At 43.0% G+C, this 23,272-nt stretch overlaps 1 protein-coding gene across 1 annotated transcript in view; it reads right to left on the bottom strand.

Moving 5' to 3' along the window:
* LOC102802354 (uncharacterized) overlaps nt 1-22,453 on the bottom strand; it is a 71,085-nt gene extending 48,632 nt beyond the window's left edge. Inside the window, exons 1-6 of the mRNA XM_085506275.1 lie at nt 22,172-22,453; nt 17,940-18,044; nt 14,134-14,238; nt 10,603-10,707; nt 9,775-9,876; nt 7,021-7,143 (exon numbers count right to left, since the gene is read on the bottom strand). Of these exons, the coding sequence (XP_085362401.1) occupies nt 7,021-7,143; nt 9,775-9,876; nt 10,603-10,707; nt 14,134-14,238; nt 17,940-18,008 (504 nt within the window). The 5' untranslated portion in view covers nt 18,009-18,044; nt 22,172-22,453. The remainder of the gene's footprint in view (nt 1-7,020; nt 7,144-9,774; nt 9,877-10,602; nt 10,708-14,133; nt 14,239-17,939; nt 18,045-22,171) is intronic.
* Between the last annotated feature and the right edge of the window lie 819 nt (nt 22,454-23,272).

Here is a 23,272-nt window from a genome sequence, read left to right as displayed (position 1 = left end):
CACCAGTGAGTCTACAGTGCAGACACCAGTGAGTCTACAGTGCAGACACCAGTGAGTCTACAGTGCAGACACCAGTGAGTCTACAGTGCAGACACCAGTGAGTCTACAGTGCAGACACCAGTGAGTCTACAGTGCAGTCACCATTGGGTCTACAGTGCAGTCACCATTGAGTCTACAGTGCAGTCAGTAGTGAGTCTACAGTGCAGTCAGCAGTGAGTCTACAGTGCAGTCAGCAGTGAGTCTACAGTGCAGTCAGCAGTGAGTCTACAGTGCAGTCAGCAGTGAGTCTACAGTGCAGTCAGCAGTGAGTCTACAGTGCAGTCAGCAGTGAGTCTACAGTGCAGTCACCAGTGAGTCTACAGTGCAGTCATCAGTGAGTCTACAGTAGTCTACAGTAGTCACCAGTGAGTCTACAGTGCAGTCACCAGTAAGTCTACAGTGCAGTCACCAGTGAGTCTACAGTGCAGTCACCAGTGAGTCTACAATGCAGTCACCAGTGAGTCTACAGTGCAGTCACCAGTGAGACTACAGTGCAGTCACCAGTGAGACTACAGTGCAGTCACCAGTGAGTCTACAGTGCAGTCAGCAGTGAGTCTACAGTGCAGTCAGCAGTGAGTCTACAGTGCAGTCACCAGTGAGTCTACAGTGCAGTCACCAGTGAGTCTACAGTGCAGTCAGCAGTGAGTCTACAGTGCAGTCACCAGTGAGTCTACAGTGCAGTCAGCAGTGAGTCTACAGTGCAGTCAGCAGTGAGTCTACAGTGCAGTCAGCAGTGAGTCTACAATGCAGTCACCAGTGAGTCTACAGTGCAGTCACCAGTGAGACTACAGTGCAGTCACCAGTGAGACTACAGTGCAGTCACCAGTGAGTCTACAGTGCAGTCAGCAGTGAGTCTACAGTGCAGTCAGCAGTGAGTCTACAGTGCAGTCACCAGTGAGTCTACAGTGCAGTCACCAGTGAGTCTACAGTGCAGTCAGCAGTGAGTCTACAGTGCAGTCACCAGTGAGTCTACAGTGCAGTCAGCAGTGAGTCTACAGTGCAGTCAGCAGTGAGTCTACAGTGCAGTCAGCAGTGAGTCTACAGTGCAGTCAGTAGTGAGTCTACAGTGCAGTCACCAGTGAGTCTACAGTGCAGTCACCAGTGAGTCTACAGTGCAGTCACCAGTGAGTCTACAGTGCTGTCAGCAGTGAGTCTACAGTGCTGTCAGCAGTGAGTCTACAGTGCAGTCACCAGTGAGTCTACAGTGCAGTCAGCAGTGAGTCTACAGTGCAGTCAGCAGTGAGTCTACAGTGCAGTCAGCAGTGAGTCTGTCACCAGTGAGTCTACAGCGCAGTCACCAGTGAGTCTACAGTGCAGTCAGCAGTGAGTCTACAGTGCAGTCAGCAGTGAGTCTACAATGCAGTCACCAGTGAGTCTACAGTGCAGTCACCAGTGAGACTACAGTGCAGTCACCAGTGAGACTACAGTGCAGTCACCAGTGAGTCTACAGTGCAGTCAGCAGTGAGTCTACAGTGCAGTCAGCAGTGAGTCTACAGTGCAGTCACCAGTGAGTCTACAGTGCAGTCAGCAGTGAGTCTACAGTGCAGTCACCAGTGAGTCTACAGTGCAGTCAGCAGTGAGTCTACAGTGCAGTCACCAGTGAGTCTACAGTGCAGTCACCAGTGAGTCTACAGTGCAGTCACCAGTGAGTCTACAGTGCAGTCACCAGTGAGTCTACAGTGCAGTCACCAGTGAGTCTACAGTGCAGTCACCAGTGAGTCTACAGTGCAGTCACCAGTGAGTCTACAGTGCAGTCACCAGTGAGTCTACAGTTCAGTCACCAGTGAGTCTACAGTGCAGTCACCAGTGAGTCTACAGTGCAGTCACCAGTGAGTCTACAGTGCTGTCAGCAGTGAGTCTACAGTGCAGTCACCAGTGAGTCTACAGTGCAGTCAGCAGTGAGTCTACAGTGCAGTCAGCAGTGAGTCTACAGTGCAGTCAGCAGTGAGTCTGTCACCAGTGAGTCTACAGCGCAGTCACCAGTGAGTCTACAGTGCAGTCAGCAGTGAGTCTACAGTGCAGTCAGCAGTGAGTCTACAATGCAGTCACCAGTGAGTCTACAGTGCAGTCACCAGTGAGACTACAGTGCAGTCACCAGTGAGACTACAGTGCAGTCACCAGTGAGTCTACAGTGCAGTCAGCAGTGAGTCTACAGTGCAGTCAGCAGTGAGTCTACAGTGCAGTCACCAGTGAGTCTACAGTGCAGTCAGCAGTGAGTCTACAGTGCAGTCACCAGTGAGTCTACAGTGCAGTCACCAGTGAGTCTACAGTGCAGTCACCAGTGAGTCTACAGTGCAGTCACCAGTGAGTCTACAGTAGTCACCAGTGAGTCTACAGTGCAGTCTACAGTGCAGTCAGCAGTGAGTCAACAGTGCAGTCACCAGTGAGTCTACAGTGCAGACACCAGTGAGTCTACAGTGCAGACACCAGTGAGTCTACAGTGCAGACACCAGTGAGTCTACAGTGCAGACACCAGTGAGTCTACAGTGCATACACCAGTGAGTCTACAGTGCAGTCACCATTGGGTCTACAGTGCAGTCACCATTGAGTCTACAGTGCAGTCAGCAGTGAGTCTACAGTGCAGTCAGCAGTGAGTCTAAAGAGCAGTCAGCAGTGAGTCTAAAGAGCAGTCACCAGTGAGTCTACAGTGCAGTCACCAGTGTGTCTACAGTGCAGTCACCAGTGAGTCTACAGTGCAGTCACCAGTGTGTCTACAGTGCAGTCACCAGTGAGTCTACAGTGCAGTCACCAGTGAGTCTACAGTGCAGTCAGCTGTGAGTCTACAGTGCAGTCACCAGTGAGTCTACAGTGCAGTCACCAATGAGTCTACAGTGCAGTCACCAGTGAGTCTACAGTGCAGTCAGCAGTGAGTCTACAGTGCAGTCAGCAGTGAGTCTACAGTGCAGTCAGCAGTGAGTCTACAGTGCAGTCAGCAGTGAGTCTACAGTGCAGTCAGCAGTGAGTCTGTCACCAGTGAGTCTACAGCGCAGTCACCAGTGAGTCTACAGTGCAGTCAGCAGTGAGTCAACAGTGCAGTCACCAGTGAGTCTACAGTGCAGACACCAGTGAGTCTACAGTGCAGACACCAGTGAGTCTACAGTGCAGACACCAGTGAGTCTACAGTGCAGACACCAGTGAGTCTACAGTGCAGACACCAGTGAGTCTACAGTGCAGACACCAGTGAGTCTACAGTGCAGACACCAGTGAGTCTACAGTGCAGACACCAGTGAGTCTACAGTGCAGTCACCATTGGGTCTACAGTGCAGTCACCATTGGGTCTACAGTGCAGTCACCATTGAGTCTACAGTACAGTCAGCAGTGAGTCTAAAGTGCAGTCAGCAGTGAGTCTACAGTGCAGTCAGCAGTGAGTCTACAGTGCAGTCAGCAGTGAGTCTACAGTGCAGTCACCGGTGAGTCTACAGTGCAGTCACCAGTGATTCTACAGTGCAGTCACCAGTGAGTCTACAGTGCAGTCAGCAGTGAGTCTACAGTGCAGTCAGCAGTGAGTCTACAGTGCAGTCACCAGTGAGTCTACAGTGCAGTCACCAGTGAGTCTACAGTGCAGTCAGCAGTGAGTCTACAGTGCAGTCAGCAGTGAGTCTACAGTGCAGTCAGCAGTGAGTCTACAGTGCAGTCACCAGTGAGTCTACAGTGCAGTCACCAGTGAGTCTACAGTGCAGTCAGCAGTGAGTCTGCAGTGCAGTCAGCAGTGAGTCTACAGTGCAGTCACCAGTGAGTCTACAGTGCAGTCAGCAGTGAGTCAACAGTGCAGTCAGCAGTGAGTCTACAGTGCAATCACCAGTGAGTCTACAATGCAGTCACCAGTGAGTCTACAGTGCAGTCACCAGTGAGTCTACAGTGCAGTCACCAGTGAGTCTACAGTGCAGTCACCAGTGAGTCTACAGTGCTGTCAGCAGTGAGTCTACAGCGCAGTCATCAGTGAGTCTACAGCGCAGTCAGCAGTGAGTCTGCAGTGCAGTCAGCAGTGAGTCTACAGTGCAGTCACCAGTGAGTCTACAGTGCAGTCAGCAGTGAGTCAACAGTGCAGTCAGCAGTGAGTCTACAGTGCAATCACCAGTGAGTCTACAATGCAGTCACCAGTGAGTCTACAATGCAGTCACCAGTGAGTCTACAATGCAGTCACCAGTGAGTCTACAGTGCAGTCACCAGTGAGTCTACAGTGCTGTCAGCAGTGAGTCTACAGCGCAGTCATCAGTGAGTCTACAGCGCAGTCAGCAGTGAGTCTACAGTGCAGTCAGTAGTGAGTCTACAGTGCAGTCACCAGTGAGTCTACAGTGCAGTCACCAGTGAGTCTACAGTGCAGTCACCAGTGAGTCTACAGTGCTGTCACCAGTGAGTCTACAATGCAGTCACCAGTGAGTCTACAGTGCAGTCACCAGTGAGTCTACAGTGCTGTCAGCAGTGAGTCTACAGCGCAGTCATCAGTGAGTCTACAGCGCAGTCAGCAGTGAGTCTACAGTGCAGTCAGTAGTGAGTCTACAGTGCAGTCACCAGTGAGTCTACAGTGCAGTCACCAGTGAGTCTACAGTGCAGTCACCAGTGAGTCTACAGTGCAGTCACCAGTGAGTCTACAGTGCTGTCAGCAGTGAGTCTACAGTGCTGTCAGCAGTGAGTCTACAGTGCAGTCACCAGTGAGTCTACAGTGCAGTCAGCAGTGAGTCTACAGTGCAGTCAGCAGTGAGTCTACAGTGCAGTCAGCAGTGAGTCTGTCACCAGTGAGTCTACAGCGCAGTCACCAGTGAGTCTACAGTGCAGTCAGCAGTGAGTCTACAGTGCAGTCAGCAGTGAGTCTACAGTGCAGTCAGCAGTGAGTCAACAGTGCAGTCAGCAGTGAGTCTACAGTGCAGTCACCAGTGAGTCTACAGTGCAGTCACCAGTGAGTCTACAGTGCAGTCACCAGTGAGTCTACAGTGCAGTCACCAGTGAGTCTACAGTGCAGTCACCAGTGAGTCTACAGTGCTGTCACCAGTGAGTCTACAGTGCTGTCACCAGTGAGTCTACAGTGCTGTCAGCAGTGAGTCTACAGCGCAGTCATCAGTGAGTCTACAGCGCAGTCAGCAGTCAGTCTACAGTGCAGTCAGTAGTGAGTCAACAGTGCAGTCACCAGTGAGTCTACAGTGCAGTCAGCAGTGAGTCTACAGTGCAGTCAGCAGTGAGTCTACAGTGCAGTCAGCAGTGAGTCTACAGTGCAGTCAGCAGTGAGTCTACAGTGCAGTCAGCAGTGAGTCTACAGTGCAGTCAGCAGTGAGTCTACAGTGCAGTCAGCAGTGAGTCTACAGTGCAGTCAGCAGTGAGTCTACAGTGCAGTCAGCAGTGAGTCTACAGTGCAGTCAGCAGTGAGTCTACAGTGCCGTCCCCAGTGAGTCTACAGTGCAGTCACCAGTGAGTCTACAGTGCAGTCAGCAGTGAGTCTACAGTGCAGTCAGCAGTGAGTCTACAGTGCAGTCAGCAGTGAGTCTACAGTGCAGTCAGCAGTGAGTCTACAGTGCAGTCAGCAGTGAGTCTACAGTGCAGTCACCAGTGAGTCTACAGTGCAGTCACCAGTGAGTCTGCAGTGCAGTCACCAGTGAATCTGCAGTGTAGTCACCAGTGAGTCTACAGTGCAGACACCAGTGTGAATGTGGCCGCTCAACAAAAACAAAAAATTAGGTTACCCATACCTCAAAGTTCTGTTAATTGAACATAGAGTTACAACTTGAGTGTGGTTTCGAAAAAGCTGGCACAACTCGATAAGTTCAGCATCTCAGAAAATACATTTGATTTTACATCTGTGGTGTTTAGTCTAATTTATTCCAAAGCACCTGTAACCCAAGTTTAGTTTAAATTAGATTTTTTTGAGATGTGTGCAAACCACTGGTCACTGTGTGCAAACCACTGGTCACTGTATGCAAACCACTGGTAACTGTGTGCAAACCACTGGTCACTGTGTGCAAAACACTGGTCACTGTACGCAAACCACTGGTCACTGTGCACAAACCACTGGTCACTGTGCACAAACCACTTGTCACTGTGCACAAACCACTTGTCACTGTACGCAAACCACTGGTCACTGAATGCAAACCACTGGTCACTGTGTGCAAACCACTGGTCACTGTGCGCAAACCACTGGTCACTGTACGCAAACCACTGGTCACTGTGTGCAAACCACTGGTCACTGTGTGCAAACCACTGGTCACTGTGTGCAAACCACTGGTCACTGTGTGCAAACCACTGGTCAATGTGTGCAAACCACTGGTCACTGTGTGCAAACCACTGGTCACTGTGTGCAAACCACTGGTCACTGTGTGCAAACCACTGGTCACTGCACGCAAACCACTGGTCAATGTGTGCAAACCACTGGTCACTGTGTGCAAACCACTGGTCAATGTGTGCAAACCACTGGTCACTGTGTGCAAACCACTGGTCACTGTGTGCAAACCACTGGTCACTGTGTGCAAACCACTGGTCACTGCACGCAAACCACTGGTCAGTGTGCAAACCACTGGTCACTGTGTGCAAACCACTGGTCACTGTGTGCAAACCACAAGTCAATGTGTGCAAACCACAAGTCACTGTGTGCAAACCGCAAGTCACTGTGTGCAAACCGCAAGTCAATGTGTGCAAATCACTGGTCACTGTGTGCAAACCACTGGTCACTGTGTGCAAACCACTGGTCAATGTATGCAAACCACTGGTCACTGTGTGCAAACCACTGGTCACTGTGTGCAAACCACAAGTCAATGTGTGCAAACCACTGGTCACTGTGTGCAAACCACTGGTCAATGTGTGCAAACCACTGGTCAATGTGTGCAAACCACTTGTCACTGTGTGCAAACCACTGGTCAATGTGTGCAAACCACTGGTCAATGTGTGCAAACCACTGGTCAATGTGTGCAAACCACTGGTCACTGTGTGCAAACCACTGGGTACTATGTGAACACTCACATAATCTAATTTTATTATGAAAAATGAATCACTTACAATTTTAGTACATGTATCAATACTACACTTATCACCAAGGTCATCCAACATTGATATATACTTTGTTAACCGCCACAGAAACTTTTCAAAACGTTGATGTAATTTCAAATTTTCATGATGATTCTGGAATAAACAAGATATGTTCTTTGTTTTTATAATTATCACAAAAAATACAACACAAAATGATGTACATTTGGTGTTGTAGTACAAATAGACATACTAGAGTATTACATGTAGGGTTGTAGTACAAATAGACATAATAGGTATTACATGTAGGGTTGTAGTAATAGGTATTACATGTAGGGTTGTAGTACAAATAGACATAATAGGTATTGCATGTAGGGTTGTAGTACAAATAGACATAATAGGGTATTACATGTAGGGTTGTAGTACAAATAGACATAATAGGGTATTACATGTAGGGTTGTAGTACAAATAGACATAATAGGGTATTACATGTAGGGTTGTAGTACAAATAGACATAATAGGGTATTACATGTAGGGTTGTATTACAAATAGACATAATAGGGTATTACATGCAGGGTTGTTGTACAAATAGACATAATAGAGTATTACATGTAGGGTTGTAGTACAAATAGACATAATAGGGTATTACATGTAGGGTTGTAGTACAAATAGACATAATAGGGTATTACATGTAGGGTTGTTGTACAAATAGACATAATAGGGTATTACATGTAGGGTTGTAGTACAAATAGACATACTAGAGTATTACATGTAGGGTTGTAGTACAAATAGACATACTAGAGTATTACATGTAGGGTTGTAGTACAAATAGACATAATAGGGTATTACATGCAGGGTTGTAGTACAAATAGACATAATAGGGTATTACATGCAGGGTTGTAGTACAAATAGACATAATAGGGTATTACATGTAGGGTTGTAGTACAAATAGACATAATAGGGTATTACATGTAGGGTTGTAGTACAAATAGACATAATAGGTATTACATGTAGGGTTGTAGTAATAGGTATTACATGTAGGGTTGTAGTACAAATAGACATAATAGGTATTGCATGTAGGGTTGTAGTACAAATAGACATAATAGGGTATTACATGTAGGGTTGTAGTACAAATAGACATAATAGGGTATTACATGTAGGGTTGTAGTACAAATTGACATAATAGGTATTACATGTAGGGTTGTAGTACAAATAGACATAATAGGGTATTACATGTAGGGTTGTATTACAAATAGACATAATAGGGTATTACATGCAGGGTTGTTGTACAAATAGACATAATAGAGTATTACATGTAGGGTTGTAGTACAAATAGACATAATAGGGTATTACATGTAGGGTTGTAGTACAAATAGACATAATAGGGTATTACATGTAGGGTTGTCGTACAAATAGACATAATAGGGTATTACATGTAGGGTTGTAGTACAAATAGACATACTAGAGTATTACATGTAGGGTTGTAGTACAAATAGACATAATAGGTATTACATGTAGGGTTGTAGTACAACTAGACATAATAGGGTATTACATGCAGGGTTGTAGTACAAATAGACATAATAGGGTATTACATGCAGGGTTGTAGTACAAATAGACATAATAGGGTATTACATGCAGGGTTGTAGTACAAATAGACATAATAGGGTATTACATGTAGGGTTGTAGTACAAATAGACATAATAGGGTATTACATGTAGGGTTGTAGTACAAATAGACATCATAGGTATTACATGTAGGGTTGTAGTACAAATAGACATCATAGGTATTACATGTAGGGTTGTAGTACAAATAGACATAATAGGGTATTACATGTAGGGTTGTAGTACAAATAGACATAATAGGTATTACATGTAGGGTTGTAGTACCAATAGACATCATAGGTATTACATGTAGGGTTGAAGTACAAATAGACATAATAGGTATTACATGTAGGGTTGTAGTACCAATAGACATCATAGGTATTACATGTAGGGTTGAAGTACAAATAGACATAATATGTATTACATGTAGGGTTGTAGTACAAATAGACATAATAGGTATTACATGTAGGGTTGTAGTACAAATAGACATAAAAGGGTATTACATGTAGGGTTGTAGTACAAATAGACATAAAAGGGTATTACATGTAGGGTTGTAGTACAAATAGACGTAATAGGTATTACATGTAGGGTTGTAGTACAAATAGACATAATAGGTATTACATGTAGGGTTGTAGTACAAATAGACATAAAAGGTATTACATGTAGGGTTGTAGTACAAATAGACATAAAAGGGTATTACATGTAGGGTTGTAGTACAAATAGACATAATAGGGTATTTATTACATGTAGGGTTCTAGTACAAATAGACATAATAGGGTATTTATTACATGTAGGGTTGTAGTACAAATAGAAATAAAAGGTATTACATGTAGGGTTGTAGTACAAATAGACATAAAAGGGTATTCCATGTAGGGTTGTAATACTAATAGACATAATTGGTATTATATGTATGGTTTTAGTACAAATAGACATAATAGGGTATTACATGTAGGGTTGTAGTTCAAATAGACATAATAGGGTAATACATGTAGGGTTGTAGCACAAATAGACATAATAGGGTATGACATGTAGGGTTTTAGTACAAATAGACATAATAGGGTATTACATGTAGGGTTGTAGTACAAATAGACATAATAGGTATTACATGTAGGGTTGCAGTACAAATAGACATACTAGAGTATTACATGTTGGGTTGTAGTACAAATAGACGTGTAAGAATAGTTACCTTATCTTTAATTGATGGTGTGTTACACACAAGACAGAAGTATGTTTCTTCATCATCCAGTGCTGTGTACTTCAATGAAAGTCTCTGAGGTATCGAGTAATCCTGGATAGAATAGAAAGTAGTAATCAGAAACATTGGTGTCAACAAACAGAGATACTGTTGACTGCCTGAGACACTACCAATGAACAGAAACACAGTCAATAAATAGAAACTGTCAATGGAAAGATCAGAATCAACAGTTAGCCACTGTAAAAACACACACACAGTCACCAGTATACTGATGCCTCCAATTATCAATGTCATGTGTCATATAATAGGCCAATCATGACACAACAATAGTGAGATGTGATAAAGCATGTGTGTACCGGTACATCTGAAACAATTTCAGGATTTTATGGGATATTTTTATCAGTCTTTCCAAAGGTTTTCCAGGAACATTTCATTGTTTTTTTGTCAATGTGAGAATTACCATGGACAATAATGAGATACTGGGTTTTTGCACTGATCGGACGAACACTCCATTTTCTTACCTTTAATGGCGATTTGAAATTACTTTGATGCTAATTGTTCATTACCTAAAAATTTGAAACCACCTCTTAAAATTCAAGACTCTCCAGTATATTCATGACTGGATGAACTCTATAAAGTTATTTATAACTAAGAAATACAGTACAAACTGACCTGAATAATATTAAGATTAGAAGTCAGGTATATAAAATACACAATGGCATTTAGGATATTTTTGTTGTAAATCAACAAAATAACAAGTTTAATTTTAAATATGACGCAAAAACTGCTACTGAACAAGTTGGTCTAAACAAAACTTACTGTTTGTAATGTCTTTTCCACCTCATCAACTGGAGTTGTTATGGTATCCTTTTTTTGTGATGTCATCATCACATGTGTTGCACTGTTTGCATGAATTTTCAATTTCTATGTGAACAAAAACAATAAAATTAAAATGTATGAACCTGATAAATTCCCCAGTAACCTAGCATACCCAAGTCATTCAATAACCCACCATACCCAAGTCAATCAGTAACCCAGCATACCCAAGTCATTCAGCAACCCAGCATACCCAAGTCATTCAGTATCCAAATCATTCAGTAACCCAGTACATCCAAGTTATTCAGTGTCCCAGTCATTCAGTAACCCAGTATATCCAAGTCATTCAGTAACCCAGCATACACAAGTCATTCAGTAACCCAGCATACCCAAGTGAATCAATAACCCACCATACCCAAGTCATTCAGTAACCCAGCATACCCAAGTCATTCAGTAACCCAGCATACCCAAGTCATTCAGTAACCCAGCATACCCAAGTCATTCAGTGACCCAGTATACCCAAGTCATTCATTAACCCAGCATAACCAAGTCATTCAGTAACCCAGCATAACCAAGTCATTCAGTAACCCAGTATACACAAGTCATTCAGTAACCCAGCATACACAAGTCATTCAGTAACCCATCATACCCAAGTGAATCAATAACCCAACATACCCAAGTCATTCAGTAACCCACCATACCCAAGTCATTCAGTAACCCAGCATACCCAAGTCATTCAGTAATCCAGCATACCCAAGTCATTCAGTAACCCAGTATACCCAAGTCATTCTGTAACCAGTATACCCAAGTGAATCAATAACCCAGCATACCCAAGTCATTCAGTAACCCACCATACCCAAGTCATTCAGTAACCCAGCATACCCAAGTCATTCAGTAATCCAGCATACCCAAGTCATTCAGTAACCCAGCATACCCAAGTCATTCAGTAACCCAGCATACCCAAGTTATTCAGTGCCCCAGTATACCCAAGTTATTCAGTAACCTAGTATACCCAAGTTATTCAGTACCCCAGTATACCCAAGTCATTCAGTATCCCAGTATACCCAAGTTAGACAGTGCCCCAGTATACCCAAGTTATTCAGTAACCTAGTATACCCAAGTTATTCAGTAACCCACCATACCCAAGTCATTCAGTAACCCAGCATACACAAGTCATTCAGTAACCCAGCATACCCAAGTGGATCAATAACCCACCATACCCAAGTCATTCAGAAACCCAGCATACCCAAGTCATTCAGTAACCCAGCATACCCAAGTCATTCAGTAACCCAGCATACCCAAGTCATTCAGTAATCCAGTACACCTAAGTTATTCACTGCCCCAGTATACCCAAGTCATTTAGTACCCAGTATACCCAAGTCATTTAGTACCCAGTATAACCAAAACATTCAGTAACCCAGTATACCCAAGTCATTCAGTAACCCACCATACCCAAGTCATTCAGTAACCCACCATACCCAAGTCATTCAGTAACCCAGTATACCCAAGTCATTCAGTAACCCAGCATACCTGTCATTCAGTAACCCAGCATACCTGTCATTCAGTAACACAGCATACCCAAGTCATTCAGTTATCCAGCATACCCAAGTCATTCAGTAACCCAGCATACCCAAGTCATTCAGTATACCGGTATACCCAAGTCATTCCGTAACCCAGTATACCCAAGTTATTCAGTGCCCCAGTAATTCAGTAACCCAGTACACCTAAGTTATTCACTGCCCCAGTATACCCAAGTCAGTTAGTACCCAGTATACCCAAGGCATTTAGTACCCAGTATAACCAAATCATTCAGTAACCCAGTATACCCAAGTTATTCAGCACCCCAGTATACCCAAGTTATTCAGCACCCCAGTATACCAAAGTCATTCAGTAACCTAGTACACCAAAGTTATTCAGTACCCCAGTATACCCAAGTTATGCAGTGCCCCAGTATACCCAAGTTATTCAGTAACCTAGTATACCCAAGTTATTCAGTACCCCAGTATACCCAAGTCATTCAGTATCCCAGTATACCCATGTCATTCAGTGCACCAGTATACCCAAGTTATTCAGTAACCTAGTATATCCAAGTTATTCAGTATCCCAGTATACTCAAGTTATTCAGTAACCCAGTATACCCAAGTCATTCAGTATCCCAGTATACCCAAGTTATTCAGTCCCCAGTATACCCAAGTTATTCAGTAACCTAGTATACCTAAGTTATTCAGTAACCCAGCATACCCAAGTTATTCAGTGCCCCAGTATACCCAAGTTATTCAGTAACCCAGCATACCCAAGTTATTCAGTGCCCCAGTATACCCAAGTTATTCAGTAACCCTGTATACCCAAGTCATTCAGTATCCCAGTATACCCAAGTTATTCAGTGCCCCAGTATACCCAAGTTATTCAGTAACCTAGTATACCCAAGTTATTCAGTAACCCAATATACCCAAGTCATTCAGTATCCCAGTATACCCAAGTTATTCAGTAACCCAGTATACCCAAGTCATTCAGTAACCTAGTATACCCAAGTTATTCAGTAACCCTGTATACCCAAGTCATTCAGTATCCCAGTATACCCAAGTTATTCAGTGCCCCAGTATACCCAAGTTATTCAGTAACCTAGTATACCCAAGTTATTCAGTAACCCAGTATACCCAAGTCATTCAGTATCCCAGTATACCCAAGTTATTCAGTAACCCAGTATACCCAAGTCAATCAGTAACCCAGCATACCCAAGTCATTCAGCAACCCAGCATACCCAAGTCATTCAGTATCCAAATCATTCAGTAACCCAGTACATCCAAGTTATTCAGTGTCCCAGTCATTCAGTAACCCAGTATACCCAAGTCATTCAGTAACCCAGCATACACAAGTCATACAGTAACCCACCATACCCAAGTGAATCAATAACCCAGCATACCCAAGTCATTCAGTAACCCAGCATACCCAAGTCATTCAGTAACCCAGCATACCCAAGTCATTCAGTAACCCAGCATACCCAAGTCATTCAGTGACCCAGCATACCCAAGTCATTCATTAACCCAGCATAACCAAGTCATTCAGTAACCCAGCATAACCAAGTCATTCAGTAACCCAGTATACCCAAGTCATTCAGTAACCCAGCATACACAAGTCATTCAGTAACCCAGCATACACAAGTCATTCAGTAACCCAGCATACCCAAGTGAATCAATAACCCAGCATACCCAAGTGAATCAATAACCCAACATACCCAAGTCATTCAGTAACCCACCATACCCAAGTCATTCAGTAACCCAGCATACCCAAGTCATTCAGTAATCCAGCATACCCAAGTCATTCAGTAACCCAGTATACCCAAGTCATTCTGTAACCAGTATACCCAAGTCATTTAATAACCCAGCATACCCAAGTCATTCAGTATCCCAGCATACACAAGTCATTCAGTAACCCAGCATACCCAAGTGAATCAATAACCCACCATACCCAAGTCATTCAGTAAAATATGACGCAAAAACTGCTACTGAACAAGTTGGTCTAAACAAAACTTACTGTTTGTAATGTCTTTTCCACCTCATCAACTGGAGTTGTTATGGTATCCTTTTTTTGTGATGACATCATCACATGTGTTGCACTGTTTGCATGAATTTTCAATTTCTATGTGAACAAAAACAATATAATTAAAATGTATGAACCTGATAAATTCCCCAGTAACCTAGCATACCCAAGTCATTCAATAACCCACCATACCCAAGTCAATCAGTAACCCAGCATACCCAAGTCATTCAGCAACCCAGCATACCCAAGTCATTCAGTATCCAAATCATTCAGTAACCCAGTACATCCAAGTTATTCAGTGTCCCAGTCATTCAGTAACCCAGTATACCCAAGTCATTCAGTAACCCAGCATACACAAGTCATTCAGTAACCCAGCATACCCAAGTGAATCAATAACCCACCATACCCAAGTCATTCAGTAACCCAGCATACCCAAGTCATTCAGTAACCCAGCATACAGTAACCCAGCATACCCAAGTCATTCAGTGACCCAGCATACCCAAGTCATTCATTAACCCAGTATACCCAAGTCATTCAGTAACCCAGCATACCCAAGTCATTCAGTGACCCAGCATACCCAAGTCATTCATTAACCCAGCATAACCAAATCATTCAGTAACCCAGCATACCCAAGTCATTCAGTAACCCAGCATACCCAAGTCATTCAGTAACCCAGCATACCCAAGTCATTCAGTAACCCAGCATACCCAAGTCATTCAGTGACCCAGCATACCCAAGTCATTCATTAACCCAGCATAACCAAATCATTCAGTAACCCAGCATACCCAAGTCATTCAGTAACCCAGCATACCCAAGTCATTCAGTGACCCAGCATACCCAAGTCATTCATTAACCCAGCATAACCAAATCATTCAGTGACCCAGCATACCCAAGTCATTCATTAACCCAGCATAACCAAATCATTCAGTAACCCATCATACCCAAGTGAATCAATAACCCAACATACCCAAGTCATTCAGTAACCCACCATACCCAAGTCATTCAGTAACCCAGCATACCCAAGTCATTCAGTAATCCAGCATACCCAAGTCATTCAGTAACCCAGTATACCCAAGTCATTCTGTAACCAGTATACCCAAGTGAATCAATAACCCAGCATACCCAAGTCATTCAGTAACCCACCATACCCAAGTCATTCAGTAACCCAGCATACCCAAGTCATTCAGTAATCCAGCATACCCAAGTCATTCAGTAACCCAGCATACCCAAGTCATTCAGTAACCCAGCATACCCAAGTTATTCAGTGCCCCAGTATACCCAAGTTATTCAGTAACCTAGTATACCCAAGTTATTCAGTACCCCAGTATACCCAAGTCATTCAGTATCCCAGTATACCCAAGTTAGACAGTGCCCCAGTATACCCAAGTTATTCAGTAACCTAGTATACCCAAGTTATTCAGTAACCCACCATACCCAAGTCATTCAGTAACCCAGCATACACAAGTCATTCAGTAACCCAGCATACCCAAGTGGATCAATAACCCACCATACCCAAGTCATTCAGAAACCCAGCATACCCAAGTCATTCAGTAACCCAGCATACCCAAGTCATTCAGTAACCCAGCATACCCAAGTCATTCAGTAATCCAGTACACCTAAGTTATTCACTGCCCCAGTATACCCAAGTCATTTAGTACCCAGTATACCCAAGTCATTTAGTACCCAGTATAACCAAAACATTCAGTAACCCAGTATACCCAAGTCATTCAGTAACCCACCATACCCAAGTCATTCAGTAACCCACCATACCCAAGTCATTCAGTAACCCAGTATACCCAAGTCATTCAGTAACCCAGCATACCTGTCATTCAGTAACCCAGCATACCTGTCATTCAGTAACACAGCATACCCAAGTCATTCAGTTATCCAGCATACCCAAGTCATTCAGTAACCCAGCATACCCAAGTCATTCAGTATACCGGTATACCCAAGTCATTCCGTAACCCAGTATACCCAAGTTATTCAGTGCCCCAGTAATTCAGTAACCCAGTACACCTAAGTTATTCACTGCCCCAGTATACCCAAGTCAGTTAGTACCCAGTATACCCAAGGCATTTAGTACCCAGTATAACCAAATCATTCAGTAACCCAGTATACCCAAGTTATTCAGCACCCCAGTATACCCAAGTTATTCAGCACCCCAGTATACCAAAGTCATTCAGTAACCTAGTACACCAAAGTTATTCAGTACCCCAGTATACCCAAGTTATGCAGTGCCCCAGTATACCCAAGTTATTCAGTAACCTAGTATACCCAAGTTATTCAGTACCCCAGTATACCCAAGTCATTCAGTATCCCAGTATACCCATGTCATTCAGTGCACCAGTATACCCAAGTTATTCAGTAACCTAGTATATCCAAGTTATTCAGTATCCCAGTATACTCAAGTTATTCAGTAACCCAGTATACCCAAGTCATTCAGTATCCCAGTATACCCAAGTTATTCAGTCCCCAGTATACCCAAGTTATTCAGTAACCTAGTATACCTAAGTTATTCAGTAACCCAGCATACCCAAGTTATTCAGTGCCCCAGTATACCCAAGTTATTCAGTAACCCAGCATACCCAAGTTATTCAGTGCCCCAGTATACCCAAGTTATTCAGTAACCCTGTATACCCAAGTCATTCAGTATCCCAGTATACCCAAGTTATTCAGTGCCCCAGTATACCCAAGTTATTCAGTAACCTAGTATACCCAAGTTATTCAGTAACCCAGTATACCCAAGTCATTCAGTATCCCAGTATACCCAAGTTATTCAGTAACCCAGTATACCCAAGTCATTCAGTAACCTAGTATACCCAAGTCATTCAGTAACCCTGTATACCCAAGTCATTCAGTATCCCAGTATACCCAAGTTATTCAGTGCCCCAGTATACCCAAGTTATTCAGTAACCTAGTATACCCAAGTTATTCAGTAACCCAGTATACCCAAGTCATTCAGTATCCCAGTATACCCAAGTTATTCAGTAACCCAGTATACCCAAGTCAATCAGTAACCCAGCATACCCAAGTCATTCAGCAACCCAGCATACCCAAGTCATTCAGTATCCAAATCATTCAGTAACCCAGTACATCCAAGTTATTCAGTGTCCCAGTCATTCAGTAACCCAGTATACCCAAGTCATTCAGTAACCCAGCATACACAAGTCATACAGTAACCCACCATACCCAAGTGAATCAATAACCCAGCATACCCAAGTCATTCAGTAACCCAGCATACCCAAGTCATTCAGTAACCCAGCATACCCAAGTCATTCAGTAACCCAGCATACCCAAGTCATTCAGTGACCCAGCATACCCAAGTCATTCATTAACCCAGCATAACCAAGTCATTCAGTAACCCAGCATAACCAAGTCATTCAGTAACCCAGTATACCCAAGTCATTCAGTAACCCAGCATACACAAGTCATTCAGTAACCCAGCATACACAAGTCATTCAGTAACCCAGCATACCCAAGTGAATCAATAACCCAACATACCCAAGTCATTCAGTAACCCACCATACCCAAGTCATTCAGTAACCCAGCATACCCAAGTCATTCAGTAATCCAGCATACCCAAGTCATTCAGTAACCCAGTATACCCAAGTCATTCTGTAACCAGTATACCCAAGTCATTTAATAACCCAGCATACCCAAGTCATTCAGTATCCCAGCATACACAAGTCATTCAGTAACCCAGCATACCCAAGTGAATCAATAACCCACCATACCCAAGTCATTCAGTAAAATATGACGCAAAAACTGCTACTGAACAAGTTGGTCTAAACAAAACTTACTGTTTGTAATGTCTTTTCCACCTCATCAACTGGAGTTGTTATGGTATCCTTTTTTTGTGATGACATCATCACATGTGTTGCACTGTTTGCATGAATTTTCAATTTCTATGTGAACAAAAACAATATAATTAAAATGTATGAACCTGATAAATTCCCCAGTAACCTAGCATACCCAAGTCATTCAATAACCCACCATACCCAAGTCAATCAGTAACCCAGCATACCCAAGTCATTCAGCAACCCAGCATACCCAAGTCATTCAGTATCCAAATCATTCAGTAACCCAGTACATCCAAGTTATTCAGTGTCCCAGTCATTCAGTAACCCAGTATACCCAAGTCATTCAGTAACCCAGCATACACAAGTCATTCAGTAACCCAGCATACCCAAGTGAATCAATAACCCACCATACCCAAGTCATTCAGTAACCCAGCATACCCAAGTCATTCAGTAACCCAGCATACAGTAACCCAGCATACCCAAGTCATTCAGTGACCCAGCATACCCAAGTCATTCATTAACCCAGTATACCCAAGTCATTCAGTAACCCAGCATACCCAAGTCATTCAGTGACCCAGCATACCCAAGTCATTCATTAACCCAGCATAACCAAATCATTCAGTAACCCAGCATACCCAAGTCATTCAGTAACCCAGCATACCCAAGTCATTCAGTAACCCAGCATACCCAAGTCATTCAGTAACCCAGCATACCCAAGTCATTCAGTGACCCAGCATACCCAAGTCATTCATTAACCCAGCATAACCAAATCATTCAGTAACCCAGCATAACCAAGTCATTCAGTAACTCAGTATACACAAGTCATTCAGTAACCCAGCATACACAAGTCATTCAGTAACCCATCATACCCAAGTGAATCAATAACCCAACATACCCAAGTCATTCAGTAACCCACCATACCCAAGTCATTCAGTAACCCACCATACCCAAGTCATTCAGTAATCCAGCATACCCAAGTCATTCAGTAACCCAGTATACCCAAGTCATTCTGTAACCAGTATACCCAAGTCATTTAATAACCCAGCATACCCAAGTCATTTAATAACCCAGCATACACAAGTCATTCAGTAACCCAGCATACCCAAGTCATTCAGTAACCCAGCATACCCAAGTCATTCAGTAACCCAGCATACCCAAGTTATTCAGTGCCCCAGTATACCCAAGTTATTCAGTAACCTAGTATACCCAAGTTATTCAGTACCCCAGTATACCCAAGTCATTCAGTATCCCAGTATACCCAAGTTAGACAGTGCCCCAGTATACCCAAGTTATTCAGTAACCTAGTATACCCAAGTTATTCAGCAACCCACCATACCCAAGTCATTCAGTAACCCATCATACCCAAGTGAATCAATAACCCAACATACCCAAGTCATTCAGTAACCCAGCATACCCAAGTCATTCAGTAACCCACCATACCCAAGTCATTCAGTAATCCAGCATACCCAAGTCATTCAGTAACCCAGTATACCCAAGTCATTCTGTAACCAGTATACCCAAGTCATTTAATAACCCAGCATACCCAAGTCATTTAATAACCCAGCATACACAAGTCATTCAGTAACCCAGCATACCCAAGTCATTCAGTAACCCAGCATACCCAAGTCATTCAGTAACCCAGCATACCCAAGTTATTCAGTGCCCCAGTATACCCAAGTTATTCAGTAACCTAGTATACCCAAGTTATTCAGTACCCCAGTATACCCAAGTCATTCAGTATCCCAGTATACCCAAGTTAGACAGTGCCCCAGTATACCCAAGTTATTCAGTAACCTAGTATACCCAAGTTATTCAGCAACCCACCATACCCAAGTCATTCAGTAACCCAGCATACACAAGTCATTCAGTAACCCAGCATACCCAAGTGGATCAATAACCCACCATACCCAAGTCATTCAGTAACCCAGCATACCCAAGTCATTCAGTAACCCAGCATACCCAAGTCATTCAGTAACCCAGCATACCCAAGTCATTCAGTAATCCAGTACACCTAAGTTATTCACTGCCCCAGTATACCCAAGTCATTTAGTACCCAGTATACCCAAGTCATTTAGTACCCAGTATAACCAAAACATTCAGTAACCCAGTATACCCAAGTCATTCAGTAACCCACCATATCCAAGTCATTCAGTAACCCACCATACCCAAGTCATTCAGTAACCCAGTATACCCAAGTCATTCAGTAACCCAGCATACCTGTCATTCAGTAACCCAGCATACCTGTCATTCAGTAACACAGCATACCCAAGTCATTCAGTTATCCAGCATACCCAAGTCATTCAGTAACCCAGCATACCCAAGTCATTCAGTATACCGGTATACCCAAGTCATTCCATAACCCAGTATACCCAAGTTATTCAGTGCCCCAGTAATTCAGTAACCCAGTACACCTAAGTTATTCACTGCCCCAGTATACCCAAGTCAGTTAGTACCCAGTATACCCAAGGCATTTAGTACCCAGTATAACCAAATCATTCAGTAACCCAGTATACCAAAGTTATTCAGCACCCCAGTATACCCAAGTTATTCAGCACCCCAGTATACCCAAGTTATTCAGCACCCCAGTATACCAAAGTCATTCAGTAACCTAGTATACCAAAGTTATTCAGTACCCCAGTATACCCAAGTTATGCAGTGCCCCAGTATACCCAAGTTATTCAGTAACCTAGTATACCCAAGTTATTCAGTACCCCAGTATACCCAAGTCATTCAGTATCCCAGTATACCCATGTCATTCAGTGCACCAGTATACCCAAGTTATTCAGTAACCTAGTATATCCAAGTTATTCAGTATCCCAGTATACTCAAGTTATTCAGTAACCCAGTATACCCAAGTCATTCAGTATCCCAGTATACCCAAGTTATTCAGTCCCCAGTATACCTAAGTTATTCAGTAACCCAGCATACCCAAGTTATTCAGTGCCCCAGTATACCCAAGTTATTCAGTAACCCTGTATACCCAAGTCATTCAGTATCCCAGTATACCCAAGTTATTCAGTGCCCCAGTATACCCAAGTTATTCAGTAACCTAGTATACCCAAGTTATTCAGTAACCCAGTATCCCAAGTCATTCAGTATCCCAGTATACCCAAGTTATTCAGTAACCCAGTATACCCAAGTCATTCAGTAACCTGGTATACCCAAGTTATTCAGTAACCCTGTATACCCAAGTCATTCAGTATCCCAGTATAGCCAAGTTATTCAGTGCCCCAGTATACCCAAGTTATTCAGTAACCTAGTATACCCAAGTTATTCAGTAACCCAGTATACCCAAGTCATTCAGTATCCCAGTATACCCAAGTTATTCAGTAACCCAGTATACCCAAGTTATTCAGTGCCCCAGTATACCCAAGTTATTCAGTGCCCCAGTATACCCAAGTTATTCAGTGCCCCAGTATACCCAAGTTATTCAGCACCCCAGTATACCCAAGTTATTCAGCACCCCAGTATACCAAAGTCATTCAGTAACCTAGTTATTGGACTGTCGAATTCAGGCAACACCTGTGGGTATTTGAAAACAGAGTATCATGACTATGTTCATTCATGTGAGCTTTCATTCATTTTCAACTCTTTTTTTCACAGACAGCAAACCCATGTCCCATATAACCCAACACTCCCACAGCAAAAGTAACAACTTGTGCCAAAATACACAATGGCAGAAATTTCTTGATTTCCTTTGTAATGCATCACTTGATTGCTGAGTATTAATCTCTGGATTTGTTAGACCATCTATTTTGTCATTTTTGCAATTCATTCTAGAATCAGACACTGAGTATCTAGCATCTGTTTTTTCATCATTCACTACTCTATGCGATGTTTGTGGATCTGATTTACTTTTCCCAAAATTCATTTGCTTGAGTTTCTTAGATTTTTTACCAGGTGTCAAGAGATTCAAATTTACTTCTTTTAGTTCTCAAATATACAGATGATTCCTAAACAAAAACACAGTGTACTTTCAAATGAGTAAACTTACAATGTAAGATAGAAATATCTCCACTGTAGTTAAGATGATGTTGTATATGATGAAAAATTAGTCAAACGTGGCAGTTACAACACATCACCACCATAGCTGTTTATAGGGATGTTGCTATGGGTACTGTGTCACTAGTTTGTTTATGTATTATTATTATGATTATTATGATATGTATAATGTTTCATACATAAAACATTGTAAACATTGTTATTGTTCTTATATACCCAAATATACTTACACTTCCAGCAACAGGCTCCTGAATCTTTGAGCCTTTTTCAGAATCAGTCACTATATTTCTAACATCTAAGGCTCTTTGTGGTGTTTTTGAGACAAGTCTGTTCTGCCTGATTAACTGATAATCATTTTCATATATCCCATCAGTCTGTTGCCATCCCAAATATCCAGCTTTTCGTCTATCATTATTCTCATAGTACTTTCTCCAGGCTTCTCTCCAAATCCTCTCTTCTTCATCATCTTGAGACTTCCATTCTTCATATTTTCTCCATGCCTCTCGCCTATGTCATTCTTTCCACTCTGCCAGGTAGGCTCTGTATCTAATATCATCTCTATCTTCTTCACATAATGCTCTCCATTCCTCGTCTGTACCATGCCAATCTGGGATATCAACCCTTTGTCCATAGTTTTGTTTTTCGTGCCATTTACGCCAATCCTCCCTGTCCATTTTTTCATAGTACATTTTCCAAGCTTTCTGCCTATCAGCCTCTTTCGCTGCCCAGTAAGATTCCCATGCTTGCTTTCTTTTTTCTTCTGGTGTATCCCAATATCCTTCATCTCGCCCTCGTTGGAATGAATTTCTTATTCGTTGTCTCTCCAAGTGTCTTGGGTGAAAACCTAGAGGTTCATCTCGATATCTGCCATCCCATTTTCTTGGGAGAAAACCAGGAGGTTCATTTTGATGTCTGTCATGCCATTCTCTTGGGGGAGGGCCAAGAGAATTATCCGGATATCTGGCATCCCATTCTCTTGGCTGTGGACCAGGAGGTTCATCTTTATGTCTGGCATCCCATTCCCCTGGGTGAGAACCAGGAGGATCATCTCGATTTCTGACAACCCATTCCCTTGGGTGAGGACCAGGAGGTTCATCATGATGTCTGCTATCCCATTCCCTTGGGTGAGGACCAGGAGGTTCATCTTGACGCATGTCATCCCATTCCCTTGGGTAAGGACCAGGAGGCTCATTTCGATTTCTGACATCCCATTCCCTTGGGTGAGGACCAGGAGGCTCATCTCTTTTTTTGACATCCCATTCCCTTGGGTGAGGACCAGAAGGTTTGTCTTGACGCATGTCATCCCATTCCCTTGGGTGAGAACCAGGAGG

This window comes from Saccoglossus kowalevskii, chromosome 12 (assembly GCF_978046115.1).
Source record: "Saccoglossus kowalevskii chromosome 12, keSacKowa6.1, whole genome shotgun sequence".
Lineage (NCBI taxonomy): Eukaryota > Metazoa > Hemichordata > Enteropneusta > Harrimaniidae > Saccoglossus > Saccoglossus kowalevskii.
Note: the sequence above shows the minus strand (reverse complement) of the source record. Positions and strands in the feature narration are given on the sequence as shown.